The sequence below is a fragment of the Manacus vitellinus genome, unplaced genomic scaffold (genome assembly GCF_001715985.3).
Source record: "Manacus vitellinus isolate BGI_N305 unplaced genomic scaffold, ASM171598v3 scaffold_41_pilon, whole genome shotgun sequence".
Lineage (NCBI taxonomy): Eukaryota > Metazoa > Chordata > Aves > Passeriformes > Pipridae > Manacus > Manacus vitellinus.
The window spans coordinates 6,024,770-6,046,922 of record NW_021940545.1 but is presented as its reverse complement, the minus strand read 5'-3'; the positions used below and the strand labels follow the sequence as shown (position 1 = coordinate 6,046,922).

Below are 22,153 nucleotides of genomic sequence, written 5' to 3'. Positions count from 1 at the left end.
AGGCTGCTGCTCTCCGAGGAGGGCTCCTGCCTCCCTCCACGTGGGTGCTGACCAGGTAGGGCTGAGCAGAGCAGTTGGGCTGCAGCCTCCCAGCTCAATGCAGCAGGCGCAGCGCTGGCCCCAGCTGCCCTGGAGCATCCTGCCAGGGGCTGCCCCAGGAGGACAGTCCCAGCCCCCTCCCAGAACTCCCCGAGCCAGAGGATGCTGAGCTCCTGGACCTGGAGCAGGCAGAGCCCTCCTGCCGATGGAGGAGGAGGTGGCAACGCTGGAACAGAGCTTCCCATCAGCACCTTATATTTACTGCAAGGTCCTCTGGCTGTGACCTTTAAAAGACAAGGTGGCCTGGCAGCCCAGGAGCCGGCAGTGGGCAGGAGGCACCCACAGGGATCAGACTCTGCAAGACTGTCCTGCTGGGACTGACACGCCGGGCTGGGAGCTGAGAGGTCCCGGGCAAACAGACTGCGGGTGAGTACCTGGCTGCCTTTGTCATTCCAGCTCTCCCCTGCCTGCAGCTCTCCCTCGGAACAATGCTTTCCCCTCTCCCTGCATCCTTCTCCCTGCCAGCGCTGTGCTGCCCGCTGCCTCCTCGCCCCTGCCAGCAGAGCCGGCTGCCTCCGGAGGTGCACGGGTTCCTCACCCCCTTTCACGGGCCCTTTAAACAAGCAGGGAAAGAGCAGCAGTGTCCCCCGGCAGCCACTGCAGAGGCATCTGCAAGAATCACTGAGGTAACCCTCCTGGGTCCCAGGAGAAAGTTTCTTCTGACCCGACAGCCTGAGGCCACCTCCACTGAACCCTCCCCACTCCATCTCTTCAGGGCTGCCCTTCACACCCCTCAGCACCCCAGAGCTCACAGTCCCAGGCTGTCCCCTTCCCAGGTCCCCTTCTCCCAGCCCCAGGAGCAGGGCAGCATCCCAGGGAGAGTGCCTCTGGGCTCTCAGCACAGCACCAGGCAGAGTTCCCCATCACCTCCAGACCCTTCTCTTGCTCTTTAACACCTGTAATTCCACCTGGTCCAAGGAAATTTTAGTGCTCTGTAAAAGGGACTGTCCCTGGTTCTGGAGAAGCACTGGGGGGTTGCAGTCACTGCCCTTGGTCCCCTGTGGTGATGAGAACTCACCCTTGTCGTGTCCCACGGGGTCTCCTCTGTGATCCCACCGTGCTCGCCTTCCTCACGAGTTTTTTTGCCAGCAACATTCCAAGAGGTATCCTGAAAGCACCAAGCTGTGGGTCCCCCATCCCCTTTGCCTGTGGCTGACCCCCCAGAGCTGGGTGGGGTGATAACCCCGTGCTATCCTCCAGAGAGCTGCTCCTCACTGCACAGCCAAGCTGTTCCCTGCCATGGGCCAGGTATCAATTGGCTGCACCCCCAGGCACCAGCCCAGCACTGCAGGACTGTGTCAGCAGGACAGGGGAGGTGATTTGGGTGCCCTTCCTAAGGGAGGGAGAGGTGCTGTGGGGAGGTGGGAGTTTTCCGCAGCGCTGACCCCATGGCCAGGCACAGGGTGAGGTGTCCAGGGCACAGTGCCCGGGCAGGCAGGGACACTGGGAGAGTCCATTCTCCTGGCACTGCTGGCTGTCACCCTGCTGCTGGGAGCTGGGCTGGGGAGGGGGTAAGGCAGGGCAGGAGGGCAGCGCTGGCTGGGGAAAGAGGTGGTTGCAGGTGTGTAGGGGCAGCTGCCTGACCCTGCCCGTGTGTGGAATTGGGGTGCACCGGTGTTCAGCGGCCCTGGTTGAAGGGCAGCAGGGAGAGGCAGGACAGAGGCTGGCTGTCAGAGCTCCCCTCCTGTCTCCATGGTGGGCAAATTGATGGATGTGCCTATTAAATGTGCCCCAGTTGTGCCAGAGCATCCAGACGGCGTTGCTGGATTGCTGAGTGGGAGAGCAGCCCAGTTAGGAGTGTCCATCACCCAGCACATGCCCCGGGCTCTGCTGGAGCCTGCTGAGCCTTACCTGCCAAGCCCTGAGCAGCTGTCAATCCCAGCTCTCTGCAGAGCAGAGGTGGGGAAGCTGGCAGGGCACAGGTCCCTGTGGCACAGCTGGAGTCCCCACAGTGGGTGCTGAGCACCCCTGAAGTCTTGGTGTGGGAAGGCTGGGGCAGCACTGGCCACTCTCCCACCCCCAGCACTGCCCCGCCTGCCCCTGGCTCTGTGGCAGCTCCCAGGGATGGAGCTGTGGACACACAGGCTGCCCTGGGCTCCCTCAGCACCCAAAGCACCCCAGCAGGACGGAGCTCCACACAGGAGCCCGCTCATCCCCACAGGCAGAGCAGATGAGGGACCTGTCCTGCCCCTCCAGGCAGCAGCACAAAAGCATCGAGTGCAAAGTTTGTGTTTTGTTGTTCTTTTGTTTGTTTGACTGTACAAAGAGCAATAAAAACATCCTACACTCAGCAGAGCACTTGGCAAGAGAAGCCCACGGGAAGGCGCAAACCCAAGGCCACACCACGAGCGATTCCAGCCCCTCCTGTGTGTAGAGATATATATTTGCAGACTCTCTCTGCTGTGTACAGCTATGTACATACAGATGCATTGGCAAGTTGCAATCCAAAGGATATAGTGCACGAAAGAAATGCGGCTCAGCCCGGCCCTCCCGGGACAGGGGGAGCCACGTGTGGGACACGGCACATTCCTGCTGCAGATGGGAAGAGGAGCGGTGTGGGAGCCCAGCGGGGTGGAGCGGGATGGGGAGGGCACGTGGGGCCGGGGCGGAAAGCGATGGGGCAGAGCAGGGAGCGCACGGCTGTCCCTTCACCCCGGGGCTGACAGCACTGCCTGTGGCACTGCTGGCATGGCACCTACCCAGGGACGCAGCAAAGGTCTCCCTTCTCCCCTGGCAGTGCTGCTCGTGGGTGACAGGACCCCTGGCACCTGGCCCTGGGCAGTGTCCCCTGTGGCTCCGTGCTCTGCTCCTCTTCTGCCCCACGTCCCGCCTGCCACAGGAGAAGGAAAGCCCAGGCGTGGTGCTGCAGGGGACACTGCCCTGGGTCACTTGCCTGCCTGACCCTGGCGTGCTCCAGCCCCCACAGCTCACCTGCCAGTGAGGCAGGTGGCACTGGGCACGCTGGCAGTGCATTGCCGTGGCAGTTATGGGTTGTGCAGTGCTCTGCAGGGAGGCTGGAGGAGGCAGTCTCAGCATGACAGGGCTGCTCGAGGGTGACAGAGATGTCCTAACTCCAGGCCTGCTGTTGTGCCTTCCCAGCAAGTGCCCAAAATCTCCTCTTTCTTCCAGCAGCTCTTCGACCCGAGCAGCCTCACCCCACCACTCCCCACCACCTCAGTTTGACACATCAACAGAACATTTTCCATTACAATTGCCCTCCCCAAGACCGCAAAAAAGTCAGCCCAGCTCCTTTGGCTGAGATGCTCAGACTCAAAAATAGCCCAGGAGGCAGAAGGGTACATCCCTTGCAAACCAGGAGCCATTAATGGTTCCAAAACACAGCAAAGCTCTGAAACACCGTGTGGGCTCATGGTCACTACCTGGCCCTCAGCTTCCGAGCAACCCGGGACAGTCCCTGAGGAACACGAGCTTTCTGTCTCAGCACCCTCAGCACTGGCACACAGAATTTGCAAGGAGGAGACTAGCAGCTACCAGGATGCCTACTGGCATCCTCCTGGGGATGGGAACACCACTGCCTGTGCCCCAGGCACAGCAGGAACACCTCAGGGACGAGCCATGGCCCCAGGGGCAGGGGGCCACTGGCCCCAGCTCATGTTTTCCATTGGGACAGAGTGCAGACAACTGGGCATGGGGCTGCCCAGACCCCTCTGCCCCTCCTGGCACCCCCTGCTCAAGTCCTTCTGTATGTGGGGACCACACCGGTCCCCCCTCTCCCACACCAGCTTGTCCCCAGCACCTCCTCACAACTCTGGCACTCAGCAAGGGACAGGCTGGTCCCAGCTCAGCCTCAGGGCAGCCTTGATGTGCTTCAGCCCCCCTCCCCAGCCCTGCCCACCAGGGCCAGGCTCCAGGGACCTTCTCCTCTCCGCGCCCTGCTCCAGGCTGGGTTGGGTATTTGGATGGAGGGAGGGATGCTCTGGGGAGACAGAAATCCTTGCTCTGGGAAGCACATCGAGAGGGTCACGCTGTACAGGGGTGAGGAGGGAGGGGCAGGCAGGGGGGCACTACTTGGTGCCCTCGTCCGGGTTGCCTTCGCCGTCTGTCTTCCCTTCCTCCTCCGTCTTCTGGTCGTCCGTGTTCAGCCTCTGCTGCTTTTTCCGGCGCACACATTTCACCACCATCAGCACCAGGATCACCACGGCCAAGAAGCCGCCCACGGAGGCACCCACGATGACAGCCACCGTCGAGTCGTGCTTCGGGGGCTCTGGGGACACAGGGCAAGGGCTCAGGGCACACAACCACCCCCTGGGGGCAACTGGGAGCGGGCAGGGCTCTCTCTCCCAGGGCCAGGGAGCAAACCCTGCCCGAGGCAGCTACAGAGGGGACACTGACCTTCGGTGAGCACCTTCAGGCTGATGCTGGCGTAGCCCCGGTGCCGGTCCGGGGGGTTCAGGACGTAGCAGTTGTAGATGCCCTCGTCCTCCAGCTGCACGTTTTTGAGGGTGAAGGACACGTCGTACTTGGCGGGGTTCCCCGTGAACTCCACCCGGTTCCCGAAACGGTCCAGCTGCTTGTTCATGATCTTCATCCGGAACTGCAGGAACTGGGCAGCCGAGAGGGAGAGGAGGTGAGACAGTGCTTGGCACCCCACGTGTTCCCTCCCCGGCTGGGCACCCCCCTCCCTGCACGTGCTGCCCTGCCCGGGACCCCAAGGGACACACACGACTACTTGGAGCTGATCCCCAGCCCCAGTGAGACTCACCAGCTCCTCCGAGCAGTTACTGCACTCCTGGTACGTCCAGTTGAGGGAAAACTGCTTGTTCTCCACCTTGTAGCAGGAGTTGAAGGTGCAGGAGAGCTTCACCGAGGTGCCATTCAAGGCACTGATGGTGGGAGGGGCCATGACCTCCATGCCCAGTCCCGGGGGTGCTGCCGGATGCAGAGGAGTTAGGAAGGGGCACAGAGCTCACCCTGGGGCCTGGCATCACCTTCCAGGCACATCCGTGCACACTGCATCCAGCCAGGAGTGGGATTTCCTTACACAGCAGTGACAGGCAACAAGGGGAGCAGCCCCAGCCCTGGTACAGTCCCTTGGTTGGACAGGAAGAGCATCATCCCTGCTCTGCCAGGGCCAATGACCCCTGAGTGCCGTGCCCGGCGCTGACTCCTGCTGACTTGCAGCCAGCCCTGCCGGTGCCCGAGGCTTTCCTGCTGCAGGATCCATAGGATCCATAGCGCCGTGCAGGGCTGGATGCAGCGTCAGCACACGGGGCCCGGCGCCACATCCGCCCTGAAATTTATGGCTGCGCTCATCAGATTTCGTTCCCAGCACGACACGGCACGGCAGCGAGGGCTGGGATCTGCCAGGGCTGGCCCCAGGGGCTGCAGGGGGAATGCAGATGCTCCCCCCTCCCAGCAGTGCCCACGCAAGGGTTCTCCAGCTGGGAATGACCAGAGTGAGATCTGGGTCACTCCTGGGGGAACGAGGCCAGTCCCTGCTCCCCAGCCTGGCTGTGGCAGAGAAACAGGGGCAGTACCTGGTGCAGCTCCCAGGGCAGGACTCAGCTGGGACATGGGCAGGGATGGGGTGTCTGTGACCTGCTCAACTCCATCCCTGCAGCTCCCCTGGGGTGCTGCCTGCCCCAGCAGCACCCCAGACCCAGTGCCTGCAGCCTGGAAAGGGGACAGGCTCCTGTGCAACCAGTTGGCTGCAAACATCGAGGCTAAGCCCTGAGTGACATGGGGACAGAGAGCCCTGGGAGGGAGGGGACGATAAAGGGGGCCTGTGGCATCCCACAGGGTGGGGACAGTGACACCACCACCACCAGGTGCTTTTCGGATCACCTCACCTCTCCCCTTGGGCTGCTGCTCTTTGCTCTCAAACCTTCTTCCCGAGGTGCTGCCGAGTCCAGCCCTGCGGCCGAGCTGGAGGCATGTCCAGGCTGCTCCGCTGGCCACTCCGCTCCGCCTGCAAGCAGGGCAGGAAAGGGGCCAGGCTCTGCAGCCAGGGAAAACAGCCTTTCCCGAGCCACAGACACGGCTGCTTCAAGCCACAGGTCTCACTGCAAGGTGTGAACCCGCAGCACCCTGAAGCTCTCTGGGGGCAGGGAGTGCCCTGAGGTATGGCCAAGCCCTGGAGATGCTCCTTGCTGTGCTGGCAGCCGAGGTGAGCACCCTCCATCCACCCCCAGAGCAGGGGGGGCTCCCACGGGGCTCAGGGAGACAGGGATGGGGACAGCTGGCACATGGGGACGAGTCACAGCGTCCAAGGAAGGAAGAAGTGTCCTGAGCCGGTGCCACAGCCTTGCTGCCCCATCACAGCTTTAGATGCTTCCAAGAAAACCTCTCAGGGGTGGGAGAGAAGAGCCAGGAGCTGGTCTGTCCCAGCAGGCCTGGCTGGGGGGGTGTCCCTGCATGGAGTCATTGTCTGAGCACTGCTCACACAATGTGTGCCTGCAATCGGGTGACCTGGCTTTGTTCTGTGCCCTCAGGGTGCCCCCAGGGCTCTACAGGGGGATGAGATCCCACCAGGAGCAATCCTGTCGCCCCAGACGGGGAGACCACGGCCTGGCAGGGCTGCACCGCAGCCAGAGGGTCCTCACGGGCAGCCAGCATGCGGGAGCACGTGCCCTGGGAGCACCCACGTGTGTGGGTCCAAACTCTGCCACTGCCCAGCACTGGGGGACAGCAGGAGTGGGGGAAGAAGCCCCTAAAGCCCCCGGGACCGACCGTCCAGGCTGTGTCCTTCGGTGCTGCGCAGGCTCCCAAACGCTCTGTCACGCTGCACCCTGTGCCCAGGGAGGTAAAATTACAGCAGCCTCTAAAGCAGACCTCGCTAGGTTTTGTATCCTCCTTTCCCAGGCTCTCTCCTCAGGGGTAAGGCAGCCCATCAGGAGCTCCAGGACAGCGCGAGCAGCACTTCAAAGAAGTGATGCGTTCCCATTCACGATCGATACCGACCCAAAGCTGCTGACACATGCTGCTGGCTGCGGGGCAGGATGCAGGGGACACATCTCCCCCCGGCCAGTGCAGCACTGCCAGCCCGGTGCCCGCTCCCCCAGCCGCCAGCCACCACCCCAAGGACAGCCACAAGCCACCGCAGCCACCCACCACCACCTCCCCGGCGAGGCGCAGCCCCCGTGCCCGCGGCAGCCCCCTCCTGTCCCCGGCATGCAAACAGCGAGCGGGATGCACGGCTGGCTTTAGGAGAAGATGCAGGCGCAGCATAACCCCCCACCCTGCCCAAAAAGCAGGTCACCCTGGCTGGTGGCTCTCTGCAGGGTGCATGCTGGACCACCTCCGTGCCCATCCCTGCGGCTCAGCGCTGGCTCCCCGCGCCGGCACGGGCTGGGGTGCGGGTGAGGGCTCTGGCCAGGCAGGGGGGTGCCTCCCCAGCTGGCTGCATGCAAGGGCATCCGGTCAGACACTTACCCAGCGAGAGCAGCAAGGTGAGGCCAGTGAGGAACAAGGTGGGCTGCGGGAGCCAGGCTTCCGGGCTCATTTTTGGAGGATTTTTTGTGCGTGGAGAGGACGTGGTGGTGGCGTGGGTTTTGGAGGTGGTGGTGGAGGGGGTTTTTTTCGAACGCCCGGGTTATTTGCAGGTGACATATAACATTAGAGCCGCTTTATTTCCACAGCCCAATATGGCTGGAGCGGAGCTGGGGCGAAAAAAAGCAGTAAATGCTGTGGTTGGTGGATTGCAGCCGGCGGAGTGGGAGGGCGGAAAAATTTTCTCCTGAACTGCAGGCGACAGCTCCTGGCAACTCCAGCTCCATGCTCTCCTGGCGGGCTGTGCCACACGGTGGGTTCCCCCGGCCCCTGCAGCCCCCCTGGTTTCAGTGGGGCCGTGCAGATGTGTCCCCTTGGCTCTGCTGGAGGCTGGCGACCAGCCCCGCTTGTACCATCCACGGCAACAGTTCCCGTTCAGCTGGGCCCGGGAACACTGGAAATGCCCTCCTGGAGGGGGCTGGGAAGAGCAGAGGGTCCCAAGGAGGCAGCCTGCACAGCAGCCTGGTCAGCGTGCCCAGGAGGTGGCACTGCCACGGGCAGGTGACCTGCAGCAGGTAAAAGCTCTCCTGCTCACCTCCCTTCTCCCAGGCCACTGCAAGAGCAGCTCCCTCGCTTCCCAGGGGTGCCAAGCTCTGCCATCCCCCCAGCAGCATGCTCTCCCAAAGCAACAGCCCTGCTCACCCAGCCCGTGGGACAAGGAAGCTCTGCCCAGCAGTGACAGAGCTGCAGAAAGTCTTTGATCCCATTGGCACCATCGGACAAGGAAGTCTTTGGGCCCTGGACTCCAAGCCTGGCCTCAGGCTGCAGAGGTGGGAGCAGGAAGGGGTTGACATGGCCTCATGGGGACCAAAGGCAGAGACAGCAGCTGCTCAGTGCCCTGGTTCTCGTCCCCTGGGACACAGGGAGGGGGAGTTTGCTGAGACAGCATCAGTGGGGAGAAAGGCAAGGGATGCCCTGGAGCCAGGGCACATCTTGCTTCCTACACACCTGGGGAGGAAGGGATGGGGCAACAGGGACACAGAGGGGCTCTGCTACCTGACCAGCCTCAGGAGGGGAAACAGGACAGCTGGGAGAGAAGGCATCAGAGTGGCAGGGCAAACACAGCAACCCTGCTCAGCAAACACCCTCCCTGCACACACAGCAGTTCCCCTGCACGCTGGGCAGGCAGAGCCCACTCTGCTCTGCCACAACAGCTCCCACAACGGCAGCAGAGGTCACATGTGACCCTCCAACACCCCAAAACCAGCTCGGGCTGCTGGTTCCTGCTGTGATCCCATCCCTCTGCCTCCCTCCAGGAAAAGAGAGCAGGGTGTCAACGTGAACCAAGGAGGAGCAGCAGCGCTGCAGTCTCAGCAGTGGTGGGAGGTGGAGGGTCCCTGCGCTCCCTCCGCACCTGGAGGTGTCAAACATCTATATATAGAGCAGGAGCAGCGCCAGCACCCTCTCAGATGCTGCCCTGGAGGCCTGGGGGGTGTGCTGGGCTCCTCCCCGGCCAGGACTGCCTGTCCTGGGTATAGGGTGGGTGCTCACCCATGGCCAGGGGCTGGGAGACATGAGCACACACACGCTGCCTGCAGGGTCTGTCCTGCTCCCCTCCACCCCTGTCCTGCTGCAAAGGGACCCCCCTCTGTGGCCCATTTGGCTTTACTGCTCCCTGGGGCCAGCCGGGCCCTGTGCGAGGCTGCACGTTGGTGCAGGGGTTCCCAGGCCCTGGGCCGGGCAGCTTTTGGACATCACATGCTTAAGCAAGAGGTAAAACAAAGACAGGAACAGGGAAGAGTCCCTGAGTTTTATTATCTCCAGAATAATACCATAATGGCCCCCGCTGCATATCCCCCCTTGGAGATCCTTGTCTCAGGACCAGGCTTAAAGCTAGAGCATGGAGGCTGTGCCCACTGTCCCCCCCTCCAGAGACCAGGGAGCAAGAGGGACAGGTCTCCCCTCGTCCTCTGCAGACAGTTGGGGTGGGCCATGCCCCAGCAGTGCCCTGGCACGGAGCACACAGTGAAGTGTCACCAGTTCTGGCCACCCAAAGGGACAAAGGTGTCTTGGACACACCTGGCTAAGAGGCTTCGTCTTCCAGCACGGCTATTTCTCCTGCTCTGGAGCCCGGGGAAGTGGCTGCTCTGGTCTGCTGTGGGGCTCCTGGCTTTGTCCATCACCTTGTCTCTCCTCTCCCATCCATTCTGTTGGGATCATCCTCTTGGACAGTTCCACGTAGACTCCGTTCTCCCGGCAGTGGGAGGGGTGCTGCCGGAGCAAGGGACAGGGTGTGAGTGTCACCACAGGTACCAGGGGCTGTTTGGAGGGGGAAGGGGGCAAGGGATGCTGCTGCCTGGCACAGGGAGTGAGGGGTCAGGCCTGGATGCCACGACCCTGGCCAGGGGGCAGTGATGTGGGGGATCACAACAGCCTGCTCCTCACCATGGTTATGTAGGTGTCCTCAGCTCTCCTCTTCTTCTTGGCATCCTGTTCAGCCTTGGGTATCTCAGCTCCAGGGATTGAGCAGTAAAGTGCTTCCTGCAAGGGGGAATTGGGATGTTTGGAACTGGGCAGTCCCCAAACACACAAGGGCTGCCTGACCCCACTCACAGGGCAGGCACCAAGAGCCACGGCTGTGTCTGGGTAGGGAATGGCACCTCGTGCCTGGCCAGCGTGGGATCCCCTCCCTTGGCCTCCCCACACACCCGACCTCAGTGCTCCCTCCAGCCCCAGCTCTCACCTCTGCTTTGCTCTTGCTGTTTCCAATCCTCTCCAGGGCTGTGTTGCCTGCAAACCTTGTGGGAAGGCAACAGCAGTGTCATCTCCAGTGAGAAGCATTGCCTGCCCCTCCTGGCCCTCCCTCCCCCTCCCAGGACACTGGAATCCCTTTGCACGTGCCTCAGCCAGGCCATCCTTGCTGCTGGCCCAGCCCAGAAGGCTTGGGAGCCAAGGGGGGACTGGCCAGGGCAGAGTGACACTAGATGGCAGCAGGAGCCTGCACCCCACACCGGGGGAGTTGAACCCTCATATCTGGGAACCTGCCCTGCACGGGGCAGCTCAGGGTGATGCTTGGCTGGGGACACCAGCACAGGGAGGTGCTTTGCTCAGCCCCATAACCCCAGAGCCAGCATTGGTACCTCTTCCTCACGCAGAGTCCGGCCAGGAACGCCACCACCACGGCCACACAGCCACAGCCCACCACCGCCGGCCAAAACCCGGAGTCTCTCAGGGGTGCAACCTCCTGGGCACCTGCTGCCCCTCGTCCTTCTGGGGAGACACCAAGGCAGGGATGGCACCACGGGGACCCCGGCCCTGCTGCAGGAGGGCCGTGGCAGCAGGTCTGAGAGCCTTCAGGGTCTCTGCAGCCCCTCAGCACGAGGGAGCAGGGGAGCAGTGGCAGGGACAGCACGCACCTCTCTGTGCCGGGGGACTGACGTGCAGCACCGTGCGGTTCTTGAAGATGCTGCTGTTGAGCTGCAGCCGGATCTCACACTCGTAGGTGCCGCTGTCGTTCACGTGCAGGTCCCGCAGCCGGATGGAGCCATCCCGGCGGGAGAGGCTCCCTTCCCACTGTGCCCGGTGCTTGAAGCGGCCCGCAGGGACCCCCCGGTTACTGTAGTAGAAAAACACCACCTCCTCCTGCCAGGGCACAGACAGCGTCAGGTCAAGGAAGCCCAGTGGAAAGGCACTGCCCCGTGAGCCTTCCCTGCTCGAGAGCCCTCAAGTCCTGCTCTCTCCCTCTCCCCACGGAGCAATTGCTGCTCACAGAGCCGGCTCCCACCCAGAGCGGTGCTTCCCCTGCAGCCTGGGGCCACGGGGTGTCCCACCACCACACAGGCAACCTTCCTCCCCTCGTGGAACCTTCCTCCTCTCGTGGTCCGGGCCAGGCAGACAGGCTTCCCCACATCCTCCCCAGAGCTGCCTCCCCACAGTCCCCGCCACAGCCCCGTGTCCCCCTCCACCACCCACCCCCCGATCCCGACCCACCTGAGTGCCGGCCCCTGCCTTGTGTATCCAGTCCACCTTGCTCACGGTCCAGCCCTTGTTCTCCAGGTCTAGGAAGTGGCACTGCAGCAGCACAGAGTCCCCAGCGCTAGCTCGAAGCTGAGGCTCTGTGAACACCCAGCCAGACCCTCCGCTCCGCTCTGCCGGGGACAAGGACAGCAGGATGAGTGCGGGGAGCAGGGCCAGGTGCAGCCTGCCCATCCCCATCGGTGTCTCCTCTCCAGGTGGGCCTGGGGCTCACGGCACCGGCCAGTCCAGGGGCAAAGCCTCTCCCTGAGCCCTGCTCCTGGCGTGCCCGGGATGTGGGGCAGCACATCCTCCCGCCGCCAGACCAGGGGCTGCCGCGCTCGCCGGACAAGCCGCGCACAAGGGAAGTCGGGAGGCACAACCCCAGCCCTCCAACGCCTCGGAGCCAGAGCCTGCAGCTCCTGCAGGGCTGTTCCTGTGAGTCACTGCCTGGGAGAACCTGTGCAGCCCTCTTCTCTGCCAGGCCAGGGGCAATTCGGCTGCTTCACACGCATTTCAGTTCCTCCTTCACAACCTGCCCATTTGGCTGCCTTCCCCTTTGCTCACAGGCTCCAGACCTGCGCTTGTACTTGTCTGGCCACATAACCACAGTTTGGGGTTTCTAGAGAAGCTGGACAGTGGGGAAAAAAAACCCAAAAGAGAGGAAGATCAAAGAGCACAGAGCTGACACAACCAGCACGAAGCAGTTGCCGGCACGCTGGGCTGCAGAGCGCACAGCAGGAAGGGGATTAAAGGTCTCTTCCAAACTAAACGATTCTGCGAAAAAAGTGGGCCAGAAAATGCCTCTGGAGCTCGTTGAGAGACACCCTGCATGCTCCAGAGCCTGCACTGGCACTGGAAGGAGAGGCTGAGGCTCTGGCAGTTCTCTGTTGAGAGCTAGGGGAGCTGATTCAGCGGGAAGCTGCTCTGACAGGTCGGCTTGTCCTCATGTCTGAGCCACTCTGCTCAGCCTGTCCATGAGCCACAGAGGGCTGGGCCCTGGCCAAGCACCAAGTGCTTGTCTGATGTCCTCTAAATAATAAATGCAAAGTGCTTCCCAAACAGGTTCTTTTGGTCCTGACCAGCTGCAGAGCTGTAATGACAAATACTTGCCAGCAGAGAAGACCAAGGGCTGAGCTGCCTCGAGCAGAGCCAAAATCAATACCTTGGAAGCCTTTCCCTGTATTTAGACTTGGTGAAGCTGTTCTACTTCTTTCAAGGCCTTGGAGCCTGGCTAAGTACAGGACACATCCAGGGATGCCATTGCAGTTCGAAGCCTATACAAATGTGAGGTCTGCAGGAAGGGAAGATGCAGCACCCAGAGACCAGAGGATTCACTGGTACTCAGGTCTTACAGCAAAGGCAGAGGGGAAAGAAGGCAAGGCAAATAAAACTTATAGCTTCCCCAGCCATGTCAGCACCAGAGTCAGGCTCAGCAACACCTTCATCTTACTCTGAAAAGAAAAGCAGATGTGACACAGGCATCAGGCTCCCCTGGGGCAGGACACCAACAACTTGCCACCAGCTCAAGGCTCTGCTGCCTGATGTGCAGCCTCTCAAGTTGGGAGCCTGAAACTCAGCCAAGTACAGATGGCACACACCAGGTCTCTGGTTTTTGAGGCTGCTCTGAGCCCTGGACAGGAAGAGCGAGCGTGAGGAAAAGGGCTCAGCCTGAACCCCTTTGTGTTTCCCCCTAAGTCATGAATCTTTCCGGTGGTTTGGGGTCAAGCCTCTGACATCTGAGCAGAGATGTTCACAGGAGTCAGCTCTGCTCACAGAGCAGTGGGATGTTTTGAATACTACAGAATCAGACAAGTTAGGTCCTAAAAACGCAGACCCCCCTCCTCCAGGACTAACCCCCCTGCCCCAGGGTGCTGCACAGGGAGAGAGGTTCTGCTGGAGCCTCTTGGGCTCTGTCCACACAGTGCCATGTTTGGTCACTGGATTCAGCCTGACCTGCTGCACATCTCTCAAAATAAAGCTGACATTTCCTTTCTACACCTCGTGGATATATCCTGCAGCCCAAGGAAGGATTGGTTGTCATCATCAGGGGTGTGCCAACTGGTGTTAAAAGGAAGGCAAAGTCAGTACCCTGCTTGCTGTGTCCCTGCTCCATGATTCCCAGCTACGGCCATTCAAAAATGCTAAACACAGTTAAGGGCACAAAGTTACTGAGAGAAGCCCTCCTGCCTGGAGAATCTGCACGTGGCAGTTGGATTTGAGGCTGCCATTACCAGCACGTGTTTTCCAGCACAGGCATTTTCGCTGCAGAAACAGAAGGACGAGAACTGAATCATCTGTGACATCTTGGTGGCTTCATCGTGCAAGGGACAGGATCTTTACACCAGCCTCAGGCAGGGATTACAGGCCCAGAATTAGCTACTGGGTACCTGTGGGTCTGTTCCAGGCTGAGGGAGTCACTGCAGCTTTGCAGTCAGAGATGTAGAACCCTCTGCCCTTGATCACCCTCCCTTTTCCACAAACAAAAATCCTGCAAAGGGGCAGCACACCTTCTGGAATTGTCTCAAATCCCTTTAAAAGCACAGGGCCCCCCCAGGGGTCGGGTTTCTGGTGGTGGAGGGACAAGCTGTGGTTTGGCTGTGCTGCTGCAGCTCTGCTGTGACACAGTTTGCTGCACACACGACCTACAAACACAGCACTGCTCCTGCTCAGCTCCAGAGCTCAGCTGGGGCAGCACAGCTCCCTGCAGGAGGCCACAGCATCCTACTTTCCAGAGACACTGCCAAAAAATCCAGCAGAGCTGCACCCTCCCAGGAGCACCCCCACACAGGAGCCAAGAGAACAGCCAGCTTAAAGAACAGTCCTCAGCACCCTGAAACGTGGGATTTCCATGCTCAGAATCTCCTAAGCTCCCTGCAGCTGAGCTACCGAGGCTCTGTGCCTTATGTACTATCAAGCCCTTCCAGGATTTATTACCCTGTTTTTGAGAATAAACTCTGGTCCTGCCTGGGAACACATCTTTGCAGGGTCTCCCCCCGTGACACACACCAGTCTGTGGGTGTTGTGATGCACCAGCTGGAAACAGCACCCACTCACCCTGCTGTTATTTTATGGTGCTGACACATCCAAATCACCTTTAGCAAACAGACTGGGGGAAAAAAAAGACAGATATCATACAGCCTTCACATTTCCCTTATTTTTCACGTGGCATCTGAATCTCTAGCACTTCTGAATCCCTGGTTATCTTTTCAAGGAAAAAAAAACAAAACAAAAGTAAATATTATGGCGAAAAATACTCACCCAGTGTGGCTTGGGGCAGTCAACTTGTCTTGCATGAAGGGTTCTTCAGTGGCAAACCTGGAGTATCTGAATTGGTTGTTAATAATTCGGAGTATCTGAACCAGTTGCTAAATCATCTTGACATCACATGTGCAAGATATTTCTCCTGCCAGACTTGGTTCCTTCTCTCAGGTCCAGCTTGGTGACCACTTTCACAAGCAAGAGGAAGTAGATTAACAAATCAGAATGTGGAAGGGCTGCAACAGAGAGGTCACAACAACAGCAGGAGCATCCTGGCTGAGAGGAGATGATGGGGATGCAGCAGCTTCAGGAAAAAACACCTCACAGGTACAAACTGGCTCAGCCCCTGCCCTTCCACCGTGGCAGAACAACCTGACCAGTCACTATGTGGGAAGGCAAGGATGGAGAGGTGCCTGGCACACAACCTGTGCTCCCCCCTGGTTTGTTTTTGGGGATCAGAGCTGGTTAGAGAACCATCCTTGCTGCAGGATCTTGTCCTGATGAGGCATCACTGAGTAACTTTGTTGGACTTTACTACTGGTGCTGCCAGGAGCCCCGGCCCAGCAGGCACCTCATGGGCTAAAGGACCCCTGTTCACACCCCTGTCACAGCTGTTCCCTTCAGAAACACCCCCCAGCCACTGATTTCATCCACTGCACACCCCCCAGGCCCTTGGAGAGCCCGTTTTCACTCTTCCTCTTTCTCTGAAACACCAGAGCAACTCCTGTTCTCCATTCCAGTCTCAGTGGCTTTCATGGCACACCAAGGGATTTCCACATGGGTGACAGAGCAAGAGAAAGCTCAGCCTCACTCAGGCTGCACATCACTCAGTGCAGAGTCTGCCTCCGAGGGGCACTTCAGCTCTGCACCAGAAAGGTTTGCCCAGGGTCCAGCCTCTTGTTTGCAAAGGAGTCCCAGCTGAAGGCAAACACTTTGCAGCAAACAAGTCTCTCATTTTCCCCAAGAACTTGCGTGATGTGTGACCTCTGAGAGTGGAACAACAAAGCCACTTCCTCCAGGCTGCATAATCCCACCAGCAGCCTTTCTCAGGAAACCTCTGGCCCACAGAGGCATTGTGTCACCAGGAAGCACAAACATTTTAAATGTTGCTTTATAGTAGGCAGGAGAAAAATGTATTTCTCCATCTGGAGATGCAAATCTACAGCTGGCCTGCTTCTCAGTCAGGAACCTCACACACCTGAGACTTGCAGCCACCACAGAGCTGCCAAAGGGGGGACTCGGTACCTGTTCCCTTTTGGGTTAAATCTGTTCCCTTTACCCATCACCACAAGACAATTTTTATACCCAAGCAACAACTCAGGGCGGCAGTTTTATGAGTTCAATTATATTTAACCAAATAAAGTTATCCAGGGGCCAAAATGAAATAAAGCAGTTTATTCGTAATGGCACATCAATATCAGCAGTAAAATTGCACCACACCTGTAAAAGGAGAATATTTGACCAATGTCACACAGGGGAAGGAAGCAGCAAACAGCAGCTCTTTAGGGATTCAGCAGACACGGATTCCACTGCTCTTTGTCATTCATTAAGGGACAAGGTTGGTGAAAGAGGAAATGCTCTTCCTTCAGGGGAAGCAATGCTGCATGATTGGCCATTTCCCTAAAATGGTACCCAGGAGAGGAAGAAAACAACTACTGCAAACAGAACAATGGTTTGGGCAGTGCTCGAGTCCATGGTTGAGGTAGATGGGGTTGTGTGTCCCCAGATACAGAGTCCCCATTTGCACTTCTGATTAAAAAAAAAAGGTTTGTTTTCTATGAATTGTGCTTCACCTCTACAAGGAGAAGGAGATGTAGCCAGTGATGCAGCTGATTAAACCAAGAAATAGTCAAAAAGCAGTAGGTTCTCTTCGCTCCCAGGATGGCAGATAACCCTTCATCAAACAGGTTTGAGCATCAGCAAATACATTCCAAAAAAACTGAGAATAAACGTCACCAGTCCCCAAAGATGAGCAGCCTAGAGAACTCTGGAGCAGCCTGTCCTTCAGGAAATTCCGTTTCAAAGGCTCAGGAGAGGAGGGATGTCACCAAAAAGTCAAAAAATTTGCAAGTGAACCAAGACACGATGGCAGAGGGCTGGGAGGACACAGCCTGTGCAGCTGCAGGCACTGAGGCTTCTGTAGGCACTGCACAAGTGAACTGAAGAGATTTCCTTTTTCCCCAATAAATTAGAAGGATTTTTTAAAAATCATCATTACATAGAAGTGAATTATCCCAGCAGCATCATTCTTCCAATCCACCAAGAGCAGAGCACATCCTTCCACCTGCACTGGTTATCCAGCAGCCTTCGGAAGTGCCTGGCCCTGATTTTCAGTGCTGCCATTTTGTTCTCTCTCCACAGATTCAGCCTTTCATCAGTATAGATCTTCCTCATCCGTGTCCTAAACAGGGAGCATGGGGAGAAAAATTGAGACTGTGTGTGAAGACATGAGTCAAGTCATGAGTTCAGCAGAATGCTGAGCCTGCTGGGCTTCTGACAAGAGCCTGAATGCTTCCCAAAGTGCTGCTGTGCTTGAGCAGGCCAGAGGACTGGCATAAACACTGGTAAAAATGTATGTAAATGTATATATATGTATGTATAAGCACTTGCAGCTGAATCTGTTTGACTCCTCACAGACACACAGACCAACCACCACAATATAACCAGCACATCAAGTGTGTTTGAAGAGAAGCAGTAGCTAAAGTTCAAACCAAAGATGAGCCATAAAGTGCAGCACAAAGCAAAAGCACCACCAATCCCTGCAGAGAGCAGCACAAATTATTGTTTTTTCAGCTACAGCAACCACTTATTTTCAGAGCCCAGTCGCCTGTAATTCCAACCACAGGAGACATTTGCTGGCGTCCCCTCGAGCCAGATCTGCAGCTCCCAGCTCTGAACTCACTCAAACTCCTCAGCTCTGCAGGGGAAATCTCACTGACTCTCCAGTCACTTTGAGCCCAAAGAGGTTTTTCAATGGCTTTGCAATTTCAGTTGTTTGGTAACACATTAAGCATGAAAAAGCACATTACAGAAACCTCAAAAATGCAGAATCATTAAGGTGAGTGCGGCGGGATTCTCAGCCACCTGATCAGACAAGTATTTCAATATCAGAGCAGAGAATCAAATCAGACAAAATACTCAATGTGAGAGCAGCAGGATGATATCCCTCCAATTTGACTCCTCTCAAAGGATGAGAAGACATTTTTCAACTTTTGAGATCTCCCACTGCCTGACAGCATTTCTGTCACCAAGTTGGGGCTCCATCCTTTCCCATATCTCCACCTGGTCCCTCCCTGCTTCCCAGCATGTCACCTTTCCACCTCTAAGGCCACTTCCCCTTTGGCACAAAGCATTTCCTACTTTCTGCACCTCTCCAAACCCTTGCTCCCAACACTGCTGGCTTGTAACTGCTGTGTCTTATGTAGAAATGTAAATATTTAATATTTAACTTACATAATTGCTTGTTTTCCATTCTGTATCTAACAGAAACCATCAGCACACGCCTGTCTGAAGGCTCATGCATTTAGGACATTTTAAATCACTGGCATTAGAATAGTGAGTGAAGCAACATACATTTAAATACTCCTTAGCATATGTCCTGACTGTGTATAAGAGATGTAAAGGTGCCTCAGGTCAGTTTGCTCTACAGGACACCGTGGAAAAAAATGAAAACACTCAAATTACTCTGGAATGTGCCACACTGGTGGCTGTGGCTGCTGATCCCAGCACACAGCACTCACACAAAACAAGGACAGCAGGTGGCAAAACACTCAGTATTGTCAGCACAAGGCTCCTGATTCACAGGAGCTGCTCATGGGTAGGAAGGGAGCCAGCAGAGTTAGAAAACAACAACACACAACAAGGCACAACAAACAAAAAGCCACAAAGAAACAAACAAACCACAGGGGTTTAGAAACATTCTGTTGCAATGTAAACAGGGTGAAAGGAGGAAGGTCTCCAGAAGAGCAGCAGGGCTGCACCTCCTCTGCAAGGAGCACAGGGCATCGGGGGGTCCCTGCCTCCCTTCCCCACCACAGCACTGCCAGCCCCCAGGCTGGTCCTGCAGGGCCTTCAGACAAACTACACAGCAGCTTGCACTTAAATTCTGGTTTTTCATCTTAAAAGCCACAGCTTTGGTTTCAATAAAGTCACACGAAAAATCAATTGGCTTAAGCCCAGCTGTTTGGGACACCTCCTGGACATCCAGAGGGGTTATGACAAGCTCCACCTCCTTAGCACCTCCTGTGAGCATCAAATTTGGCAAAACCACAGTGAAAACACCAGCTTTCACTTACCACACAGTTCAGACACCACGCCCTGAGTTTCCCGGAGCAGCCCGTGCTCTCTGTCTGCTCAGGCCTGCAGAAAAGGCACAGGATTAGGTTGGACTCTTCCTCCCAAAACACACTGATAAGTCCTACAGGCTCTGAATTCTATTTACACCACACGGAATCAAAGGTTTTTTCATCGTGATGAAAAGCCTTTGATTCTGCACAGCAAAACCAAGGAGAATAAAGGCTGTCAGGCCCCTCATTCTGAAGGCAGATATTTCACGTCAGTGCCACAAAGAAGAAAACAAGAGCTGCTATTTGGCTGGGGAATCTCAAAATTCCAATCAGAACACTGAAACAAAGCAGTAAAACCTCACTCTGCAGTGGATTGAAGTCCTGGATTCATGGCAAAGCCAGGTGCAGCTCCTGCAGCAGCACTGTTACCTGGCTGTTCTCACTACTGACCCTTCCAGAGGGGAATCCTCTCCAGTGCAGAGAGGAATTCAGTCTCCAAGGCTCCTTCAGTACCTGGCACCTCTGCTCGGGCCACCACAGGGGAACCAGGTAGTATTACTGGGTCTGTTCTGCTGTTATGGACACTTCATACCAAAATGCAACACATAAAGCCCACGTAGGCAAAATCTCTTGCTGACTCAGGCTGAAATAAATCCCATTACAGAAGTGAAAGATTGGCTAACCCTGAACTGCTTCTGTTCCACGGCTCACACGAATGACAGAAAAAGGGGATGTACAGCACGTGATTCATGCCCCAGCCTGGGGATCTCCCAAAGCTTTCTGAGTGCTGAATGGTGCCCATGGAGAAGCAGAACCAGTGACTGAACCACAGCCACTGAGCGCTGTGTGACGAAGGACAGTGGAGGAACCATCCTCTGGCCTGTGCTGACAGGCCAAAGTGGAAGGACAGGCTTTGGGCTGCAGCCACAACTTACTCATCAGACACCTCGATGGAAGACTTCTTGTAGCCACCTTTCTTTTTCTCCTTCAGCACTCTGAATTTCCTTCCCATCCTCACCAGCAGCAGAACGACCACGATGGTGGAAGGGAGAAACACGGACAAGGAGAGCAGGGCTGCTGAGGTCAATCGGAAGGAGAGGCCTGCGGGGAGACACCGGCATTCCAGCAGTGAAACACGGGGAAAGAAAGGCAGACAGAGCCCTCCCCAGCCTCTGGGACAAACAGAGGACACAGTTTGGTGGCTTCTCACGTGAAGCACAGCACTGGCAGATTGCAGACAGCCATCTCTGCCACCAAATCTGTGGGGTTCCTGTCACAAACCCAGCCCAGGCGGGCGCTTTAGATGCAAAGAACTACAAAGGAAGGCAGGTCACGACACAGTTCCATCAGCACGCCTGAGCTGCAGATTTGGGGCAGGCCTGGCACGCAGGGCAGATGAGGAATTGAGTGTTACTGACAGTCAGTGCTTGTGATGTGGGTGTTATTTTTAGGCCAGTATTTCCTCATCGTTTAACTTGTTCCGCTGCAATATGGGGAGGCTGAAAGTGCTGAATGAAGGGGACACTTTTGATTTCGGTTATCACCACAGCTCCCTCTGTCCCCTCCTGCCCCAAATAAATTCAGTAGCTCTCAATGTATTGAGCTGGGAAGGCAGGGCTGAGGTGACTCTTGCTGAAAGTTTGACATGGAACTCCAGGGAACATTTTCCATGTGATGCTCAGACTCCCACGATCCCGACAAAGCCGCAGTGCAGCTCTGTCCCACAGATGAGGCCAAACCATGGAAAAGGAGCCTTACCCCTCTCTGTAACCTCCAGCACAGTCTGGGGGATGTTGTGGTACACGTCTGGAGGATTCTTCACACTGCAGAAGAACGTCCCATTGTCACTCAGCTCGGGGCTCCGGAGAGCGATGGAAGCGTCACCGCTGGCAACATTCCCGACCCAGGATATCCTGTCCTTGAACTTTCCCACTGTTGTTGGGTATGGAACGGACTGGTAATGGAAAACCTAAAAGGAGGCAAAGGCAACAGTTGTGCCAATAAAACACTCGTCCAAGAACGCAAAGAGAAATGCTTTTTTGGATTGAAATAATAAAGGAATATACATTAAAGGGTCAGAAAGAATACTTCCTATGCAAGAGAAATAAAGCTACCAATCAGATCTTTACAGTCATACTACGGCTACAGTGCACAATGCAGCACTTGTAGCAACCCCCAAAATTTATCTGCCTTATCATCATTATGCTATTTTGCATTTACATAGAATATTTTTTCCCAAAGACCACCAAAGGAATTTCACACGGGAAAGAAGGTGACAATGAGTTCCAAACCATGAACTGATGCAGCAGCTCAGTAAAGCAAACAAAATTCAGATTTTCAGCAAGCACAGAGGCCTGGTCAGACTCCCTGTTCCACTTACTGTCTCCATCGGGCCCCCAGCGAGGGGTCGGTATGTCCAGTACACCACGAGGCTCTCAGTGATGGGGGAGCTGGATTTGAAGGAGCATTTCAGCAGGGCTTGCTCACCAACGACAGCCGTCACTTTAGGATTGGTTTTAATTTCCAGGGAAAGAGCCTTGCACATACCTGATGGAACAGGCACAAAAGACAAGGATTAAGTTACCAGCGAGGCACAGAAGTGTTGATGTCCCAAAAGTATCAACACAGGTGCAGGTCAACAACAATTCAAAGGCTAAAGCAGGGCAATAATGACATTCTCCACAACGAAATTTGAAGGAAAGCAGACAACGCCCATGACCTACTCTCTGCAGGGCTGGAGCCTGCTTATATTTAGATGTGGAGATAAAGAGCTGAGAAATGGGATCAGATGCCTCTCTGACGAGTTCCAAAGTCCCAGCTTTAGGTGCTTTACTTTAAGGCACCTTTACTTTAAGGCAATTTTGGCTCTGTGTGTCTCGCCACAGCCCCTGAATTCCACGTGCACCGGGTCAGGAGTCACCCCGCAGCAATAAGCGCTCTCAGTTCTCGTTTCCAGCGTGTGCAGCCCCTCCTGCCCGGCTCACCCGCCGCGGGCTTCGGCCCGCACAGCGCTCAGCGGAGCATCGCTCACGTCCTGCCCTTCC

General features: G+C 56.7%; 3 protein-coding genes across 7 annotated transcripts; all 3 read right to left on the bottom strand.

The window, feature by feature from the left end:
• Positions 1-3,313: 3,313 nt before the first annotated feature.
• SCN2B (sodium voltage-gated channel beta subunit 2) lies at positions 3,314-7,704 on the bottom strand. Of its 3 annotated transcripts, none has more exons than XM_029962109.1 (5): positions 7,492-7,703; positions 5,910-6,978; positions 4,823-4,989; positions 4,453-4,663; positions 3,314-4,324 (listed from the first exon to the last, which is right to left on the bottom strand). In XM_029962109.1, exons 3-5 carry the CDS (start codon positions 4,970-4,972, stop codon positions 4,125-4,127), a joined length of 561 nt encoding a protein of 186 aa, XP_029817969.1. In that variant the 5' UTR covers positions 4,973-4,989; positions 5,910-6,978; positions 7,492-7,703; the 3' UTR covers positions 3,314-4,124. The 3 variants fall into 3 exon arrangements, with proteins under 3 accessions (XP_029817969.1, XP_029817968.1, XP_029817967.1); XM_029962108.1 differs by having other exon boundaries at positions 5,910-7,046; positions 7,492-7,507; XM_029962107.1 differs by lacking the exon at positions 5,910-6,978 and having other exon boundaries at positions 7,492-7,704.
• Positions 7,705-9,344: 1,640 nt separating this feature from the next.
• JAML (junction adhesion molecule like) lies at positions 9,345-14,999 on the bottom strand. Of its 3 annotated transcripts, none has more exons than XM_018078709.2 (8): positions 14,824-14,999; positions 12,968-13,016; positions 11,539-11,696; positions 10,965-11,190; positions 10,689-10,818; positions 10,292-10,346; positions 9,994-10,089; positions 9,345-9,819 (listed from the first exon to the last, which is right to left on the bottom strand). In XM_018078709.2, the coding sequence occupies exons 2-8, from the start codon at positions 13,008-13,010 to the stop codon at positions 9,658-9,660; spliced, it is 870 nt and encodes a 289-aa protein (XP_017934198.1). In that variant the 5' UTR covers positions 13,011-13,016; positions 14,824-14,999; the 3' UTR covers positions 9,345-9,657. The 3 variants fall into 3 exon arrangements, with proteins under 3 accessions (XP_017934198.1, XP_017934200.1, XP_017934199.1); XM_018078711.2 differs by having other exon boundaries at positions 10,689-10,815; XM_018078710.2 differs by lacking the exon at positions 14,824-14,999 and having other exon boundaries at positions 12,968-13,082.
• Positions 15,000-16,323: 1,324 nt separating this feature from the next.
• MPZL3 (myelin protein zero like 3) lies at positions 16,324-21,654 on the bottom strand. Its single transcript, XM_029962111.1, has 5 exons — positions 21,490-21,654; positions 20,868-21,078; positions 20,045-20,210; positions 19,119-19,182; positions 16,324-17,224 (listed from the first exon to the last, which is right to left on the bottom strand). Exons 1-5 carry the CDS (start codon positions 21,652-21,654, stop codon positions 17,198-17,200), a joined length of 633 nt encoding a protein of 210 aa, XP_029817971.1. The 3' UTR covers positions 16,324-17,197.
• Between the last annotated feature and the right edge of the window lie 499 nt (positions 21,655-22,153).

Coding starts and splice junctions, on each gene's coding strand:
- MPZL3 (XM_029962111.1), bottom strand. CDS start 21,654: ATGTGCAAGGCTCTTTCCCTGGAAATTAAAACCAATCCTAAAGTGACG. Junction 20,211..20,867: donor GCTGGAGGTTACAGAGAGGG/GTAAGGCTCCTT, acceptor GTCTCCCCGCAG/GCCTCTCCTTCCGATTGACC. Junction 17,225..19,118: donor CGTGGTGTCTGAACTGTGTG/GTAAGTGAAAGC, acceptor CTCCCTGTTTAG/GACACGGATGAGGAAGATCT.
- SCN2B (XM_029962107.1), bottom strand. CDS start 7,561: ATGAGCCCGGAAGCCTGGCTCCCGCAGCCCACCTTGTTCCTCACTGGC. Junction 4,990..7,491: donor CACCTTGCTGCTCTCGCTGG/GTAAGTGTCTGA, acceptor TGCATCCGGCAG/CACCCCCGGGACTGGGCATG. Junction 4,325..4,452: donor CCTGAAGGTGCTCACCGAAG/GTCAGTGTCCCC, acceptor CTGTGTCCCCAG/AGCCCCCGAAGCACGACTCG.
- JAML (XM_018078709.2), bottom strand. CDS start 13,010: ATGAAGGTGTTGCTGAGCCTGACTCTGGTGCTGACATGGCTGG. Junction 11,191..11,538: donor AGGCAGGGGCCGGCACTCAG/GTGGGTCGGGAT, acceptor GTGCCCTGGCAG/GAGGAGGTGGTGTTTTTCTA. Junction 10,090..10,291: donor ACAGCAAGAGCAAAGCAGAG/GTGAGAGCTGGG, acceptor TCCCCCTTGCAG/GAAGCACTTTACTGCTCAAT.